Raw genomic sequence first — 18,983 nt, 5'->3', positions numbered from 1 at the left:
CGTCAGAATGAGGAGCCGCCGGCTCCTCCTCTCTCTATTGGGGAATCCCTCGCGGATTTCCCATTAGAGCAGTCGCGAGACGAGGCTCTGCGGCATGCGTTTGACCAAGTGAGAGTAATCAATGGTCAAACGCTCCAGCCGAACACCACCCCGTCCTTCCCCTACTTCGCGATTATGAAGGATAGGTTATGCCGAGTGACGCAGGACACTCAAACTAAAGAGCGAGTCATGCAGCTTTTAATTCCGAAGAGCCGCCGGGAATTGGTATTCCAGGTGGCTCACTTTAATCCCATGGCTGGACACTTAGGGCAGGATAAAACACTAGCCCGAATAATGGCCTGATTCTATTGGCCGGGGATTCGCGGCGATGTCCGTAGGTGGTGTACGGCATGCCGCGAATGCCAGTTAGTAAATCCAGCGGCCATTCCAAAAGCACCTTTGTGCCCTCTACCGTTAATCGAGACCCCGTTCGAAAGAATTGGGATGGATCTCATCGGGCCATTAGATCGGTCAACACGAGGGTACCGTTTTATATTAGTTCTAGTGGACTATGCAACGCGATACCCGGAAGCAGTGCCTCTTCGCAATATCTCAGCACGCAGTATTGCGGAGGCACTCTTCCGCGTCATCTCCCGAGTTGGAATCCCGAAAGAGATTCTGACTGATCAAGGCACCTCGTTTATGTCACGAACACTGAACGAACTGTATGGGTTATTAGGTATTAAGCCGATCCACACCAGTGTGTATCACCCACAAACGGACGGTTTAGTGGAACGGTTTAATCGCACCCTTAAAAACATAATTAAAAAATTTGTAAGTGAGGACGCGCGTAACTGGGATAAATGGCTCGAACCCTTGCTTTTTGCAGTGCGAGAGGTCCCCCAAGCCTCCACGGGGTTCTCCCCATTTGAATTATTATATGGGTGTAAGCCGCGCGGCATTTTAGATGTGCTTCGAGAAAATTGGGAGGAGGGACCTTCACCAAGCAAAAATGAAATTCAATACGTTATTGACCTGCACGCAAAACTCCACACACTCACACACCTAACCCAGGAGAATTTGCGGCAGGCCCAAGAACGGCAAACCCGCCTGTACGACAAGGGTACGCGCCTTAGAGAGTTCGCACCGGGAGATAAAGTACTCGTACTGTTGCCCACATCGAGCTCTAAATTAGTCGCCAAGTGGCAAGGACCTTTTGAGGTCACACGGCGAGTCGGCGATGTCGACTATGAGGTGAAGCGAACGGACAGGGGTGGGGCGCTACAGATTTACCATCTCAACCTACTCAAACTCTGGAACGAGGAGGTCCCCGTGGCGTTGGTGTCGGTGGTTCCGGAGAAGGCGGAGCTGGGGCCGGAGGTTCAAAAAGGAACATTAGCATCACGTCCCTCTCCAGTCCCCTGTGGAGACCACCTCTCCCCAACCCAACTCGCGGAGGTTGCCCAGTTGCAGACCGAGTTTTCGGACATGTTCTCGCCCCTGCCCGGTCGCACTAACCTCATAGAGCACCACATAGAGAAGCCCCCGGGGGTGGTAGTGCGTAGCCGCCCTTACAGGCTACCTGAACACAAAAAAAAGGTGGTTCGCGAAGAACTTCAGACCATGCTCGAAATGGGCATCGTCGAGGAGTCCCACAGTGACTGGAGCAGCCCGGTGGTCTTGGTACCCAAGGCCGACGGGTCGGTCCGGTTCTGTGTGGACTATAGAAAAGTCAACACAGTGTCTAAATTCGACACGTACCCAATGCCTCGTATTGATGAATTGCTCGATCGACTAGGCATGGCTCGCTTTTATTCGACACTGGATTTGACGAAGGGATATTGGCAGATCCCCTTGACTCCACTATCCCGAGAAAAAACGGCCTTTTCCACACCGTTTGGGTTACACCAATTCGTCACACTTCCGTTTGGGCTGTTTGGGGCGCCCGCTACGTTTCAGCGGCTGATGGACTGGGTCCTCCGCCCCCACGCCACCTATGCGGCCGCCTATCTTGATGACATCATCATATATAGTAATGACTGGCCGAGGCACCTGGAACACCTCAGGGCCGTCCTTAGGTCGCTGAGGTGAGCGGGTCTCACAGCCAACCCAAAGAAGTGTGCGATTGGGCGGGTGGAAGTACGGTATCTGGGCTTCCACTTGGGCAACGGGCAGGTGCGTCCCCAAATTAATAAGACAGCAGCGATTGCGGCTTGCCCGAGGCCCAAGACCAAAAAGGGGGTGAGACAGTTCCTGGGGCTGGCTGGCTATTATCGTAGGTTTATACCTAATTATTCGGACGTCACCAGCCCGCTGACTGATCTCACTAAAAAGGGGGCACCAGATCCGGTCCAGTGGACGGAGCAATGCCAGCGGGCTTTCTCTGAGGTAAAGGCTGCACTGTGTGGGGGGCCACTATTACACTCCCCTGACTTTTCTCTCCCTTTTGTGTTGCAGACCGACGCGTCGGACAGAGGGCTGGGGGCGGTTTTGTCCCAGGAGGTGGAGGGGGAGGACCGCCCCGTCCTGTACATTAGCAGGAAGCTGTCAGTGCATGAGGGCGCTACAGCACAATCGAAAAAGAGTGTCTAGCGATCAAGTGGGCGGTCCTTGCCCTCCGTTACTACCTGCTGGGGCACCTTTTCACCCTCTGTTCGGACCACACGCCCCTCCAGTGGCTCCACCGCATGAAGGATGCCAACGTGCAGATCACCCGTTGGTATCTGGCACTCCAGCCCTTCAATTTCAAGGTGGTCCACAGGCCGGGGGTGCAGATGGTCGTGGCGGACTTCCTATCCCGTCAAGGGGGGGGGGGGGGGGGGAGTTGGCTGCAGGCCAGACAGCTGCCCGGCTTGAGTCGCGCAGTGGGGGTATGTGGCAGCGGGGGCGTGGTCAAGCGCCGGTCTGTGACAGGAGGGCAGAGTCAGGGAAGGTGAGTGGCAGAATCACTACACCTGAGAGCAATTAACCTGTGTTTGTGTGTCTTCCCAGTGACCGCGCCCTATATAAGGAGGGAGAGCAGACAGCAGAGGAGCTCAACCCTGAACGAGACACTTGTCATGTGTGTGTGTCTGTTTGAATTGTTAGACTGAAAAGTGTGACAATAAATGCTAAGTTGGACCTGATCTCTGTCCTGCCGTCCTCTGTGCTCCACCCACCAATATTGAACTACTACACAAGGACTTAGATGGTGGATGTTCCACATACTCAGATTTTAAAAAAGTGTGTAATCATTGATATGGTGATGTTTTCTGTGAGGAGATGTTTATTTAACATTTTAGGAAGGACTCTTGAGTGTTAGTGCTTTTTCATGTTCAGAGGTAAAGCTACATTGTTATGTTTTCTCACATAGGAAACAGGAAAATCTTCAGTACGGAGGGGCTTTGAGTTTTACAGGAAAGAGATAAAAAAGAGGCTGGTGAGGAAAAGACTTTACAATTTATAATATAACAAGTGTGAACAAGAACTAAGTTGATGAAATTCTCATCTCATCATCTCTAGCCGCTTTATCCTGTTCTACAGGGTCGCAGGCAAGCTGGAGCCTATCCCAGCTGACTAAGGGCGAAAGCCAGGGTACACCCTGGACAAGTCGCCAGGTCATCACAGGGCTGACACATAGGTGGGGTTTACATTAGACCATATCAGCAGATCATCAGATTAACGTTTTTAAAACGATTAGCGTGCACACAGCAATGCCAATACACGATTCGCGTGCACACAGCAACGCCAATACACGGATACGCTCGGCTCTGCAGGCATCCTGCGCTCCAAATCACTCCGACCTGAACAGCGAGTGCCCTCTGGAGGGTGCACACTCCGGCCCTGCGCAGCTCACAGAGCGCGTAACATGATCCCAGTGCATTTAGGGCATGCGCAAGGCTCACCACTTGCAAGTAGAAGGATAGCAAGCCGCGCAAGGCTCACCACTTGCAAGTAGAAGGATGGCAAGCCGCGCAAGGCTCACCACTTGCAAGTAGAAGGATGGCAAGCCTAATACACGGATACGCTCGGCTCCGCAGGCATCCTGTGCTCCAAATCACTCCGCCCTGAACAGCGAGTGCCCTCTGGAGGGTGCGCACTCCAGCCCTGCGCAGCTCACACAGCGTGTGAGTGAAGTGCACAAGCAGTGATTCGGGACTGAGCCGCTGTGCGTGTGATCTCAGTGCATATCACTTACCACTTGCAAGTGGAAGGATGGCAAGCCTAAAGACAATCATAACTACACAATGGGCAGTATTTGCATCAGTATTTGCAGTATTTTCATACTTTTATACTCTTTAATGAAAGGTGATACAAGGCGGAAGTCCGCGCCGTTTTTCATCAGTCGCGTCACATGACCAACGCCAGCGAATCAGGAAGGTGGATGTCACAGTGACGTTGTCCAATGACGACGCCAGCTAGAGCTCAGCACAGCGTATCCGCGTATCCTCAATGTTTACACAGCACCGGACCAGACACGATCTGGATTGAATACGTGGACCCTGGCGGATTCCCGTTTCCCGGCGTTTCCAGGCGTTTTAATGTAAACCGACAGTGCATCCGCGAAGAAAACAAGACAGATACGGTCTAATGTAAACTTGGCCATAGACACACACAACCATTCACACTCACATTCACACCTATGGTCAATTTAGAGTCACCAGTTAACCTAACCTGCATGTCTTTGGACTGTGGGCGAAACCGGAGCACCCGGAGGAAACGCACGCGGACATGGGGAGAACATGCGAACTCCGCACAGAAAGGCCCTCGCCAGCCACAGGGCTCAAACCCGGACCTTCTTGCTGTGAGGCGACAGCACTAACCACTACACCACCGTGCCGCCCGTTGAGGAAATTATTGTTCACAAATAAAAAATAGTTTTTTCAAAAGGCAAAATTTTGTTGTATAAGAGGAACGACACATCAAGATGTGCTGTTATAAGAAAATCATCAGCTTTACAGAAGAAAGAAGAAACCTTTATTTGTCACATGCACACTTCAAGCACAGTGAAATTCATCCTCTGCATTTAACCCATCTGAAGCAGTGAACACATGCACACACACCCAGAGCAGTGGGCAGCCACACTAGAGCACCCAGGGAGCAGTCAGGGGTTAGGTACCTTGCTCAAGGGCACTTCAGCCCAAGGCCGCCCCACGTTAACCTAACTGCATGTCTTTGGACTGTGGGGGAAACCGGAGCACCCGGAGGAAACCCACACAGACACGGGAAGAACATGCAAACTCCACACAGAAAGGCCCTCGCCAGCCGCTGGATTCAAACCCGGAACCTTCTTGCTGTGAGGCGACCATGCTAACCACTACACCACCGTGCTGCACTGTTTACAGTAGTATCTCTGCGTCATATCAGGTCACATCACACCGCTTCCTTGTTGATTATCTCTGCCAGCTTTGTTGGCGGAGGTTGTGTTTTGGCCTCCATTTGTTTGTGTGTCTGTTCCTAACATGACTCAAAAAGTAGTGAACGGATTTTGATGAAATTTGGAGGAAATGTGGGCCATGGGCCAAGGCACAATTGATTAGATTTTGATGCAAATCTGGATATGTATGCAGATCCAGGATTTTTTGTCTATTCCCAACATAACTCAAAAAGTAGTGAACAGATTTAGATGAAATTTGGTGTACAACTTTCGTATTATCCTAGGTTCAAGTGATTTGATTTTGATGTTATGTGGCTTGGTGGAGGTATGCACTCTACCGAGTGCCCTTCCAGTTACATTCTGTACACCAGAATGCTGTACACCAAATTTCATCAAAATCTGTTCACTACTTTTTGAGTTATGTTAGGAACAGATAATAAGACCCTGAATCCACATACATATCTGGATTTATATCAAACTCTAATCCATTGTTCCTTCTCAAAATTTCATCAAAATCTGTTCACTACTTTGAGTTCCGGTGGGAACAAACAAACGGAGGCGAAAACATAACCTCCTCCAATAAATTTAGCAGAGATAGCATGTTTTATTCCTCGCTTAATACTTATATACAGTATATACATGCGGCAAACAAATATGAATCAGTGTATATGTCCTATATAAATTATTATTAAATTTAATTAATATATTAAAACGTACGAACACAACATATAAATATAGATGCATTGTCGTATAAAGCAGACATCACATGCATATGCTCAGTCATCTGTTATGTTGATGTGCGTAACTGCAATGAGAAATAAAACTATATGTAATGTGTTTTTGCTATATGGTGCCCTTACTTGAGTGCAGATATCATGCAAACCGCAATAACGTTTCAACAGCTGTATAAACAGGGACTTCTTGTCACTACCACTACCTTCTCCTGACCTTTCCCTCAGAGCTTCAGTGTGAGTACGTGTGTGTCACTCTGTATTTTTCTCTTTAGCACACCATCTCTTCCCTCGTTCTCTCTGAGAATCTGGGACTGGACACAAGTTGTTCTGACCAAAATGAAATGAAAGGTCAGAGTGCATGTTAAGAGTACATGTTTGTGTGCTCTAAACTGAAAATGTACAACGTATACAGCATAAAGTCATTATCAAGCTTTCAGTGTAAAAGATAAAGGAGCTTATGTTAAGGGACACTGAGGTAATCTCAGCTTTCTGGACCAAGGACCATAAATGTGACTTTGTTTAGGAAATTTCAGAAATGTTTTAATGTGATCTATCATTTACTGTATTTACAACACACACACACACACACACGCGCGCGCGCGCGCGCACACACACACACACAGATTAAACAGGGCAAGCTATTTTATGTGCAAATGTATTTTTCTCTGTTGTTTCAACAACTTATAAAGGGTAAACATGATCAAGACATTTACTCACTCTCTGCAAACCTCATACTTTTTGGCTCACTTCCTCTAGAACAGTGATTCTCAAAGTGGGGTTTGGGCAGATGGTTAAAAGTATGTGATTATTATTATTATTATTATTTATTTATTTTTTCACTGAGTTACAGCACAACATTCTCAAACTTATTGTTGAGTGCTCATAGTTATTACACGGTTTGACGGGTCACTTGAACTGAAGGGGTTTAATCCAAACTTCAGTAACTCAAACCTTTAGCTTTTCATAATTGTCAGTTTGGATTTAATGTATTCTGTCGATTGAAGGTTCATTAATAGGAATCACTATGACTCTAATACAGACGTGGACAAATTTGTTGGTACCCTTACAGCTCATTGAAACAATGCTTTATTCCTCCTGAAAAGTAATGAAATTAAAAGCAATATTCTTATGTATATTTGCATGCCTTTGGTATGTCATAGAGTAAAGCAAAATAAGTGTGAAGAGATAAATTATTGCTTATTCTCCAAAGATATTCTAAAATAGCCTGGACAGATTTGTTGGTACTCCTAAAAAAAGATTATAAATAATTGCATTATAGTGATATTTCAAACTAACTTTAATTAGTGTCACACATGTTTTCAATCTTGTAATCTTTGGTGGCACGGTGGTGTTGTGGTTAGCACTGTAACCTCACAGCAAGAAAGTTCCAGGTTTGAACCCTATGGCCAAAGGGGGAGGCCTTTCTGTGTGGAGTTTGCATGTTATCCCTGTGTCTGCGTGGGTTTCCTCTGGGTGCTCCGGTTCCCTCCATGGTTCAAAGACATGCAGATTAGGTAAAAAGAACCTGCCAATGGGTTTGTACAAGCCAGTGCATACTTAGTGCTGGTCCCAAGCCTGGAAAGATTGGGGAGGGTTGTGTCAGGAAGGGCATCCGATGTAAAAATCTATGCCAAAGGGGTTGAAAGTCAGTTGGGGCTTTGCCTGTATTCTTTCCCTGTCACAATGTGATCTACAGTGAATATAAAAAGTGTACACACTTTTTATATTCACTGTAGATCACACTGTAGACCACGATAAATAATTTCAAAACTTTTCCCACCTTTAATGTGACCTATAACATGTACAATTCAATTGAAAAACAAACAAATCTGTTAGGGGGAAAAACAAAAAATAAAAAAATGTTCAATAAGCTGGTTGCACAAGTGTGCACATCCTTAAACTAATACTTTGTTGAAACACCTTTTGATTTAATTACAGCATTCAGTCTTTTTGGGTAGGAGTCTATCAGCTTGCCACATTTACACTTGGCAGTATTTGCCCACTCTTCCTTGCAAAAGCGCTCCAAATCTGTCAGATTGTGAGGGCATCTCTTGTGCACAGCCCTCTTCAGGTTACCCCACAGATTTTCAATTGGATTTAGGTCTGGGCTCTGGCTGGGCCATTCCAAAACTTTTTGGGGGTCATTGTCATGCTGAAAGATGAAATTCCTCTTCATCTTCAGCTTTCTAGCAGAAACTTGAAGGTTTGGGGCCAAAATTGACTGGTATTTAGAACTGTTCATAATTCCCTCCACCTTGACTAAAGCCCCTATTCCAGCTGAAGAAAAACAACCCCAAAACATGATGCTGCCACCACCATGCTTCACCATGGGTATGGTGTTCTTTTGGTGATGTGAAAACATACCTTTTGGAATTGTGGCCAAAAAGTTCAACCTTGGTTTCATCAGACCATAACACATTTTCCCACGTGTTTGGGAGAGTTGATGTATTTTTTGCAAAATTTAGCCAGGCCTGGATGTTTTTCTTTGACCCTACCTCATAGTCCAGACATATGGAGCATACGGGAGATTGTCGTCACATGTAGTACACAACCAGTACTTGTCAGCAATTCCTGCAGCTCCTTCAGCATTGCTGTAGGCCTCTTGGCAACCTCCCTGACCAGTTTTTGTCTTGTCTTTTCATAAAATTTGGAGGGACATCCAGTTCTCGGTAATGTCACTATTGTCCCATATTTTCTCCACTTCTTGATGACTGTCTTCACTGTGCTCCATGGTATATCTAATGCCATGGAAAAATTTTTGTACCCTTCTCCTGACTGATGTCTTTCACCACTGAGATCCCTTTGATGCTTTGTAAGCTCTCTGCAAACCATGGCTTTTGCTGGAGGATGCAACTAAGTAAAGGTCTGAACTTTATTTGGGGTTAATCAGAGTCATTTTAATTGATGGCAGGTGTGTACCCAAAAAGACTGAATGCTGTAATTAAATCAAATGGTGCTTCAACAAAGTATTAGCTTAAGGGTGTGCACACTTATGCAACCAGCTTATTGTATTTTTTTTTATGTTTTTCCCCCTAACAGATTTGTTTGTTTTTCAATTGAATTGTACAGGTTATAGGTCACATTAAAGGTGGGAAAAGTTTAGAAATTATTCATCACGGTCTCATTTTTTTTTTACATCAGAAAAACCTATCATTTTAACAGGGTGTTTACACTTTTTATATCCACTGTATGTGATAAATTAAAGCAGTCATTCAGTCTATTTATATGAAGAAAAGACGTCACTCTGCTGTTTGGTATTGTCATGTGCACCGCATTGAACATGGACCAGAGAAAGCAAAAAGAAAATTATAGACAAGCATGGCAAAGGCTATAAGACCATCTCCAAGCAGCCTGATGTTCCTGTGATTACAGTTGCAAATATTATTAAGAAATTTAAGTTCCATGGGACTGTAGCCAACCTTCCTGGACGTGATTGCAAGAGGAAAATCCATCACAGATTGAACAGAAGGATAGTGCCAATGGTAGACAAACAGCCAATGACACCTTCCAAAGAGATAAAAGTTGAACTCCCAGGTCAAGGTACATCAACGTCTGTTTGGACCATCCATCACTTTTTGAGTGACAGCGAACTCAATGGAAGAAGACCCAGGAGGACTTCATTGTTGAAAGAAAAACTTAAAAAAAGAAGCCAGATGGGAATTTACTAAAATGCATATTGACAAGTCACAATGCTTCTGGGAGCATGTCCTTTGGACAGATGAGACAAAACTCAAGCTTATTGGCAAGTCACATCAGCTCTATGTCCACAGAAGAAGAAAAAAAGAAGCTTTCAAAAAAAAGAACACCATACCTACCATGAAACATGGAGGAGGCTTGGTTATGATTGGGACTGCCTTGCTGCATCTGGCACAGGGTGCCTTGAATCTGTGCAGGGCACAATGAAATCTCAAGACTATCAAGGCACTGTGGAGCGAAACATACTACTCAGTGTCAGAAAGCTGTCTCAGTTGTAGGTCATGGGTCCTCCAACAGGATAAATATCCAAAACACACAGCTCAAAGCACCCAAGAATGGCAAAGAACAAAACACTGGACTATTCTGAAGTGGCCTTCTCTGAGCCCTGATCTGAATACTATCAAACATCACTGGAAAGAGCTGAAACATGCGGTCTGGAGAAGGCACACTTCAAACCTGAGACAACTAGAGCAGTTTTCTCAGGAAGTGTCACTGAAAAAAAATAATCTGAGGAGAAGTAAATTTAACATAATTTGAATTTGTGATATTAACAATAAAAATTCAAGTTTATATGTTTACACAAATATATCTAGTTTTGAATCAATTTGTGTTTGTTCAAAGCAAAATATTTTTTTCTCAACAAGAATAATTAAGTAATGCAAGCCAATCTTCTTACATTCACAGTCTCAACAAAACAAACCTTGTTATCTTTACTCTTTTCCATTCATCACCAAACACTCTGAGGTTTATGCGCCCCAAGTGCATTGTGGGAACATTTTGCAGCAACAAGTCCGGTCCAAACCAGTCTGAACCAGGTCTGAGCTGAGTGCTTTCGACATTTACTGTACCGTTAGATATCAGTCAGGTAAGAATAATGTTTTTCTTTCTTTTTTGCTTATTGTTGTCGAAAACCAGAATTAATCGGATGCTTTTCATGTTAACTGAAGTTACTGTAGTGTGTTAAGAGCCTTGTAAAGGAATTAAGTTACAAGGTTTATAAGCTAACAACTTACTAGCACCAAATCTGTAACGTTAGCTAGACCCGACCAAACCTTCGGTCAGCCTGCGGCTAGTGTCGCTCTGTAAGTGTTATTGCTGGTAATTTTTTCGCAGTGTATCCTGCCCCATTTTAAATAGAGACAGTCACCTTGCCAAGGCCTTAAAGTTATTTGAAAGGTAGGTATAAATAAAGTTGATCATTTAAGTGGGCTGCTCGACCGTTACTGTTGAACATCTGGGCTGGTCCTCACAATTATAGCAGATTCTGTGCAAATATAAAACACACACGACGCAAGTTTAATGCCATCCACACAGCTTCTTTACTTAACCGACAACACGGAGTTATAAAGAATCGCAGCAGGATTAAAATCAAATGTCCCATTTTTATTTCGCTGTACATATTTGGGCACAACCTCCAGTTTTAGTTCTCCCTCCTTGGCTTCCTGAGGCTGGGAGAATACAGCATGGTATAGTATTATTCAACTGATGTTTCCGAAGTAAACCTTGACTACGGTGAGACGCTAAAATAAAACTTAAGCATATGAATATGTGAATAAAAAGTTCGATCTGACATGAGACATGTCACTCTTCAGGAAACACATAATCATATGATAATAATTGGATAAAGAACAAGATTAAAAACTTGTTGCAGCTGCAAATAGACCCACCGTTCAAAGCAGAAAAGGAAAGGTAAGAGACATCAGCAACAGAAAAATGATGAAACAGTCTCTAACTGTAGGCTAGTTATTGTTGTGTAATTGTAATTGAGTGTGATGATGTAAACTTCTATGTTTCTGAATTACAACATCCAGAGATAAAAAGTTTAAATAATGCAGTTTAAATCTTTCAACAATGTGAACATAATGCAGTAAATTCAGCTATGTATTATTTTCATAGATCAAGGAACAGCCTATTTTTATAAGACATTTCCAACATTATTTATATAGAATTCAGAACAGAGGAAATAAAGGGTTTGAAAGTCAATGTTTTCAGGAGGAGATTTTTCTGAGTGAGAATGAGAGATTAGTCATGAAACATTGTGCAATTTTAATTTTTTTTTAGATAAGTAGTTCTTTAACAGTGTCTTAGAATGAAAAAAAAAATCACCTTTTGTGTTTGCTGTTAATTACAGCTCCAATGAAAGAAAATCAAAATCCACAAAAATTGGAATTGGCTAATGAAACTGCAAATTGAATAATATTATCAATGAGGGACAAGTTACCATTAACCTTACAGGTGAACAGGCTTGTGGTGATATCATGAAGCTAACAGTGTTAGCTTCATGATATCACCACAAAACCAATGAGAACATTTTTATTTGTTTGACAAGTTTTCTAAAAATGACTTAAAATATGCTGACAGTACATTGTCTTACTTAAATGTGCTAATTTAATTTACAGACGTTCAGAGCAAAAAAAAAAAAAGTTAATATTGGACAAAGGCACTTGTTTTATTTTGTTGATATATTTGTGTCAGTTTTTTACTGAGGGAATTTTGGATATCTCTTATTGTTACACTGGAAAAAAAAATACCTAGCAGCCATAAAAGTAAGGAATGAAATGTTGTTTAAATTGGGTCATGAATGATATTTTAACAAAAAATATCTGCCCCAGTGTTGGTTTCTTTTATTGGCAGTTATTCACTTTATTTTATCTCCACCAGGTGGTTCTTGAATCTCCACACGAAGGCTACACTGAATGAAGGTATGTTCAAACATTTGGTTAATTGAGGTAGGGAAAGTGGGGCAACAGGTAGATTCATTCAGTTAGCTTATCAGACAGAAGACAAGTCATACTTTCAGATGTCAAAGGTTTTGTTGTCCTGGATTTACTTTAAAGGAACAGTCCACCGTACTTCCATAATGAAATATGCTCTTATCTGAATTGAGACGAGCTGCTCCGTACCTCTCCGAGCTTTGCGCGACCTCCCAGTCAGTCAGACGCAGTCAGACGCGCTGTCACTCCTGTTAGCAATGTAGCTAGGCTCAGTATGGCCAATGGTATTTTTTGGGGCTGTAGTTGGATGCAACCAAACTCTTCCGCGTTTTTCCTGTTTACATAGGTTTATATGACCAGTGATATGAAACAAGTTCAGTTAAAAAAATTGAAACGTAGCGATTTTCTATGCTATGGAAAGTCCGCACTATTATGACAGGCGTACTAACACCTTCTGCGCACTTCGGCAGCGCACTGATACGGAACTCAGATATCAATGCGCTGCCGAAGCGCGCAGAAGGTGTTAGTACGCCTGTCATTATAGTGCGGACTTTCCATAGCATAGAAAATCGCTACGTTTCAATTTTTTTAACTGAACTTGTTTCATATCACTGGTCATATAAACCTATGTAAACAGGAAAAACGCGGAAGAGTTTGGTTGCATCTAACTACAGCCCCAAAAAATACCATTGGTCATACTGAGCCTAGCTACATTGCTAACAGGAGTGACAGCGCGTCTGACTGCGTCTGACTGACTGGGAGGTCGCGCAAAGCTCAGAGAGGTACGGAGCAGCTCGTCTCAATTCAGATAAGAGCATATTTCATTATGGAAGTACGGTGGACTGTTCCTTTAAGAAGCTCCAATGAATATTAAATTCAAATTCAATCCTGTTACCTGTGGCAAATTATCAGTATGTTTCCTTCATGAGGTTGACCAGATACTGTAGTACTTGAAAGTTTGTGAACCCTTTATAATTTTCTAGATTTCTGCATAAATATGACCTAAAACATCATCAGATTTTCACACAAGTCCTAAAAGTAGATAAAGAGAACCCAGTTAAACAAGTGATACAAAAAATATTATACTTGGTCATTTATTTAGTGAGGAAAATGATCCAATATTAAAGATCTGTGAGTGGCAAAAGTATGTGAACCTTTGCTTTCAGTATCTGGTGTGACCCCCTTGAGCAGCAATAACTACAACTAAACATTTCCGGTAACTGTTGATCAGTCCTGCACACCGGCTTGGAGGAATTGCAGCCCATTCCTCCATACAGAACAGCTTCAACTCTGGGATGTTGGTGGGTTTCCTCACATGAACTGCTCACTTCAGGTCCTTCCACAACATTTTGATTGGATTAAGGTCAGGACTTTGACTTGGCCATTCCAAAACATTAACTTTATTCTTCTTTAACCATTCTTTGGTAGAACGACTTGTGTGCTTAGGGTCATTGTCTTGCTGCATGACCCACCTTCTCTTGAGATTCAGTTCATGGACAGATGTCTCAACAGTTTCCTTTAGAATTCACAGGTATAATTCAGAATTCATTGTTCCATCAATGATGGCAAGCCATCCTGGCTCAGATGCAGCAAAATAGGCCCAAACCATGATATTACCACCACCATGTTTCACAGATGGGATAAGGTTCTTATGCTGGAATGCAGTGTTTTCCTTTCTCCAAACATAATGCTTATCATTTAAACCAAAAAGTTCTATTTTGATCTCATCCGTCCACAAACCATTTTTGCAATAGCCTTCTGGCTTGTCCACATGACCTTTAGCAAACTCCAGATGAGCAGCAATGTTCTTTTTGGAAAGCAGTGGCTTTCTCCTTGCAACCCTGCCATGCACACCATTGTTGTTCAGTGTTATCCTGATGGTGGACTCGTTAACATTAACATTAGCCAATGTGAGAAAGACTTTCAGGCTACGTTTACATTAGACCGTATCTGTCTCGTTTTCTTCACGGATGCACTGTCCGTTTACATTAAACCCCCTGGAAACGCCAGGAAACGGGAATCCGCCAGCATCCACGTATTCAATCCAGATCGTGTCAGCTCCGGTGCTGTGTAAACATTCAGAATACGCGAATACGCTGTGCTGAGCTCTAGCTGGCGTCTCATTGGACAACGTCACTGTGACATCCACCTTCCTGATTCGCTGGCGTTGGTCATGTGACGCGACTGCTGAAAAATGGCGCAGACTTCCGCCTTGTATCACCTTTCATTAAAGAATATAAAAGTATGAAAATACTGCAAATACTGATGCAAATACTGCCCATTGTGTAGTTATGATGGTCTTTAGGCTTGCCATCCTTCCACTTGCAAGTAGTAAGTGATATGCGCTGGGATCACACACACAGCGGCTCAGTCCCGAATCGTGGCTTGTGCACTTCACTCGCGCGCTGTGTGAGCTGCGCAGGGCTGGAGTGCGCACCCTCCAGAGGGCACTCGCTGTTCAGGGCGGAGTGATTTGGAGCACAGGATGCCTGCGGAGCCGAGCGTATCCGTGTATTAGGCTTGCCATCCTTCTACTTGCAAGTGGTGAGCCTTGCGCGGCTTGCCATCCTTCTACTTGCAAGTGGTGAGCCTTGCGCGGCTTGCCATCCTTCTACTTGCAAGTGGTGAGCCTTGCGCATGCCCTAAATGCACTGGGATCATGTTACGCGCCATCTGAAATGCACTGGGATCATGTTACGCGCCGTCTGAAATGCACTGGGATCATGTTACGCGCCGTCTAAAGTCATGTGATTAGCATATCCGCGTATTGGCATTGCTGTGTGCACGGCTAACAGTTTTAGTGTAAACGCGAATCGTTTTAAGAACGTTAATCTGATGATCCGCTGATTCGACGTAATGTAAACGTAGCCTCAGGCTACATCCACACGACAACGGCAACGAGATGTTATTTAACCCTTTGGTGACTGACCCCTTGAAAATGGTTCCTCCAGGAACGATGACGTTTCAGTTGTCAAGACAACGGAAAAACTAAAATACAAAAACAGAAAGATACGTCACAATGCTCTTGTGCACAAAACAAAATGCTCTTGTATTTGTATTTTAGTTTTTCCGTTGTCTTGACAACTGAAACGTCATGGTTCCTGGAGGAACCATTTTCAAGGGGTCAGTCACCAAAGGGTTAAAAAAATATCGCGTCCACATGGGCAACGATCAGTAAAATATCAGGTCCATATGGCAACGCAACGCTTGCTGAAAATGATGCAATACACATGCCACACCTCTAGGGGCGCTGTAAGACGGTCCCTTCGGAGACACCAGAACAATAGAAGAAGTAAGGACGCATGCGCATAAACTATTATGCGCGAGACTTCATATTAGCCACAAAGTCAGAAAAATCTGTTCGTAAAATTACATTATAATGACCAAATACAATGAAAAGTATTTTTCCAGTCTCACCTGTGAAAGGTAATCCCATGTGATCTCGTTTGGATGGTAAACCTGTTGGTACAGTTAAACGCAGCACATGAGTGAGGCATCTTTATTCTCCGCTTTGACCCATCCAATATGGCGGTGAGGATGACGTATGATTCTACGCGGAAGGCGGCGTCTGAATAAATTGAATGCTACACATTGATGGATTAATTTGTTCTTCTATGCCCTTTTTGAGGAATGTATTGTAGGACTTAAACCAACATCTGAAGAGGTGAGATCGCTCCTTTTTTTCCCTATTTTTGCTGGCGGGATTGACTCTGCCCTAAGGGCTATTCTCTCTCTCTCACTTTGCACCATTACACAATAAATATTCACAGTGAAAATATTTTGTAAGCGCGTTTCATGAACCAAGTTATAGGATTTGTTGACAACTCGCATCGAGTTCGTTACACTTCTACCCGGCGTGAAGCACTGACAGTCATGTGGTTGTGACGTCATCGTAAACAAATCCGTTCTACTCATCCAGACGACTTCGCAACGGCAACATTGCCAGATCTTTCCACTCTGGAACCCGTTCTCAAAAGATTGCGTTTTGGGGCACCCAAAACGCCGGTGCCGTGTGGACGCCAGGCCGAAACGATAAACAATTGTATCGGATTCACCTGAATCCGTTGCCGTGTGGACAGGGCCTCAGTTGCTTAGAAGTTACCCTGGGGTCCTTTGTGACCTCACCGACTATTACACGCCTTGCTCTTGGAGTGATCTTTGTTGGTTGACCACTCCTCTGGGGAGGGTAACAATGGTCTTGAATTTCCTCCATTTGTACACAATCTGTCTGACTGTGGATTGGTGGAGTCCAAACTCTTTAGAGATGGTTTTGTAACCTTTTCCAGCCTAATGAGCATCAAGAATGCTTTTTCTGAGGTCCTCAGAAATCTCCTTTGTTCATGCCATGATACACTTCCACAAACATGTGTTGTGAAGATCAGACTTTGATAGATCCCCGTTCTTTAAATAAAACAGGGTGCCCATTCACACCTGATTGTCATCCCACTGATTGAAAACACCTGACTCGAATTTCACCTTCAAATTAACAGCTAATCCTAGAGGTTCACATACTTTTGCCACTCACAGATATGTAATATTGGATCATTTTCCTCAATAAATAAATGACCAAGTATAATATTTTTGTCTCATTTGTTTAACTGGGATCTCTTTATCTACTTTTAGGACTTGTGTGAAAATCTGATTATGTTTTAGATCATATTTATGCTGAAATATAGAAAATTCTAAAGGGTTCACAAACTTTCAAGCATCACTGTACATTTCGTAACTAACCCTATTAAATGTTGTCAAATTTAAACTGTTTTATTTCCTCAGGTCCTCAGTCTCATATGCTCCAGCAAATCAAATCAGTTGTGTTTTTGAGTTTTCTTTTATATTTGCATATAGAGAACTGTTTAAATAACACAAATATCCCATTGTATAAGTGTTTTGAAATTCTGATGAATCAACATAGATATGCTTAAATTTGCGGACGATACAACGGTCATCGGCCTCATCCGAGATGGTGACAAGTCTGCATACAGACGGGAGGCTGAACGGCTGGTCTGTTGGTGCAGCCAGAACAATCTGGAGCTGAATACGCTCAAAACTGTGGAGATGACAGTGGACTTTAGGAGGAGCCCTCCCACTCTGCTGCCCATCACCATCACCAACAACACTGTGACTGCTGTTGAAAGCTTCAGGTTTCTGGGTTCCACAATCTCTCGGGACTTGAAGTGGGAGACCAACACAGTCACTATCACCAAAAAGGCTCAGCAGAGGTTGTACTTTCTGCGCCAGCTCAGGAAGCTCAACCTGCCTAAGGAGCTGCTGACACAATTCTACTCTGCCATCATTCAGTCTGTTCTTTGCTCTTCCATCACTGTTTGGTTTGGATCGGTCGCCAAACAGGAGAAGAACAGACTGCAACGAACAATAAGGTCTGCAGAGAAAATTATTGGTGTCAACCTGCCCTCCATCCAAGACCTATACTTGTCCAGAGTCAGGAAACGGGCAGGTAACATCTCTGCGGACCCATCACACCCTGGTCACAAACTATTTAAACTTCTCCCCTCAGGGAGGCGATATAGATCACTGTATGCAAAAACAACCAGACACAAGAATAGTTTCTTCCCTCAGGCTGTCTCTGTGATGAACAGCTAAAATCCAGATTCATATATCAGTAATATCACTTGCAAAATATCTGCACACTCATACTGTCATTCTGTGCTCACTGTTACTTATATTATATTTATACTTATTTATATTTACTATTTCATCTTTGCACTATGCACCATATTGCACCAAAAGGGAAAATCCTTTCTGTGATGAACAGCTAAAATCCAGATTCATATATCAGTAATATCACTTGTAAAATATCTGCACAATCATACCGTCATTCTGTGCACAATGTATACTTTATATTTATTTATCTATTTCATACTTCACTTACCTGGATTACTTTGCACTATGCACCTATTGCACCATATTTTTTAAATTTTTTTTGTTTTGTTTTGTTTTGTGTATACGTTTTTTTATCTGTTTTGTACTATGAGAGCTAAGTGATACCGGAGTCAAATTCCTCATGTGTGTCCAAATACCTGGCAATAAAAAAGTGATTCTGATTCTAATTAATAAGTGTTTTTATTTTTGTTTCAGGCCCCAAGTGCATTTAGGCATTGGACTTTGCACAAGTGAAGTGTTCAGAAAAGGCCCTGTCAATTCGGTTCCGTCAGAGGACGGAAACAGCTGATAAAATTTGATTTTTGGCTGGGCTATGCCGTTAAGATATTTTTAAAATGTAAATTTATTCATTATTGTTGTTATTTACTTTCAGTTAAATTTAACTTTGAAGTGGTCGCTCATATTTTGTACCCAAGCCAGTTTGTCATCATATTTTTTCTAAATAATAAAGCAAGATGTGGTGCATTAGAAAGTGAGACTCTTTGACAATTTTTTTTCCCCACTTTTACTATTATGCTGTAGTATCCACAGCCCCAGGAACGCCAGGTAATGGCTTTGTGCTTGTCCACAAATAACTCTAGCATGTTTGAATAATAACTAATC

The 18,983-nt window shown here is 43.1% G+C and overlaps 2 protein-coding genes across 6 annotated transcripts in view; one reads left to right on the top strand and one right to left on the bottom strand.

Moving 5' to 3' along the window:
• Positions 1 to 18,983, bottom strand: part of syt6a (synaptotagmin VIa) — a 255,067-nt gene that overhangs the window by 3,556 nt on the left and 232,528 nt on the right. The window lies entirely within an intron of this gene.
• On the top strand, positions 10,502 to 18,852 carry LOC132896569 (uncharacterized). 5 transcript variants are annotated; one of them, XR_009656088.1, is made up of 3 exons: positions 10,502 to 10,630; positions 12,427 to 12,467; positions 17,253 to 17,385. XR_009656088.1 is itself a non-coding variant. In XM_060937505.1 (3 exons), the coding sequence occupies exon 3, from the start codon at positions 17,394 to 17,396 to the stop codon at positions 18,078 to 18,080; it is 687 nt and encodes a 228-aa protein (XP_060793488.1). In that variant the 5' UTR covers positions 10,521 to 10,630; positions 12,427 to 12,467; positions 17,392 to 17,393; the 3' UTR covers positions 18,081 to 18,852. The 5 variants fall into 5 exon arrangements, 2 of the variants coding, with proteins under 2 accessions (XP_060793488.1, XP_060793489.1); XM_060937505.1 differs by lacking the exon at positions 17,253 to 17,385 and adding an exon at positions 17,392 to 18,852 and having other exon boundaries at positions 10,521 to 10,630; XR_009656086.1 differs by lacking the exon at positions 17,253 to 17,385 and adding an exon at positions 18,576 to 18,852 and having other exon boundaries at positions 10,525 to 10,630.

The sequence above is a fragment of the Neoarius graeffei genome, chromosome 13 (genome assembly GCF_027579695.1).
Source record: "Neoarius graeffei isolate fNeoGra1 chromosome 13, fNeoGra1.pri, whole genome shotgun sequence".
NCBI classification, from domain to species: Eukaryota; Metazoa; Chordata; class Actinopteri; order Siluriformes; family Ariidae; genus Neoarius; species Neoarius graeffei.
Note: the sequence above shows the minus strand (reverse complement) of the source record. Positions and strands in the feature narration are given on the sequence as shown.

Excerpts from the sequence above, each read along its gene's own strand:
- LOC132896569 (XM_060937505.1), top strand. The coding sequence starts at position 17,394 with ATGCTTAAATTTGCGGACGATACAACGGTCATCGGCCTCATCCGAGAT.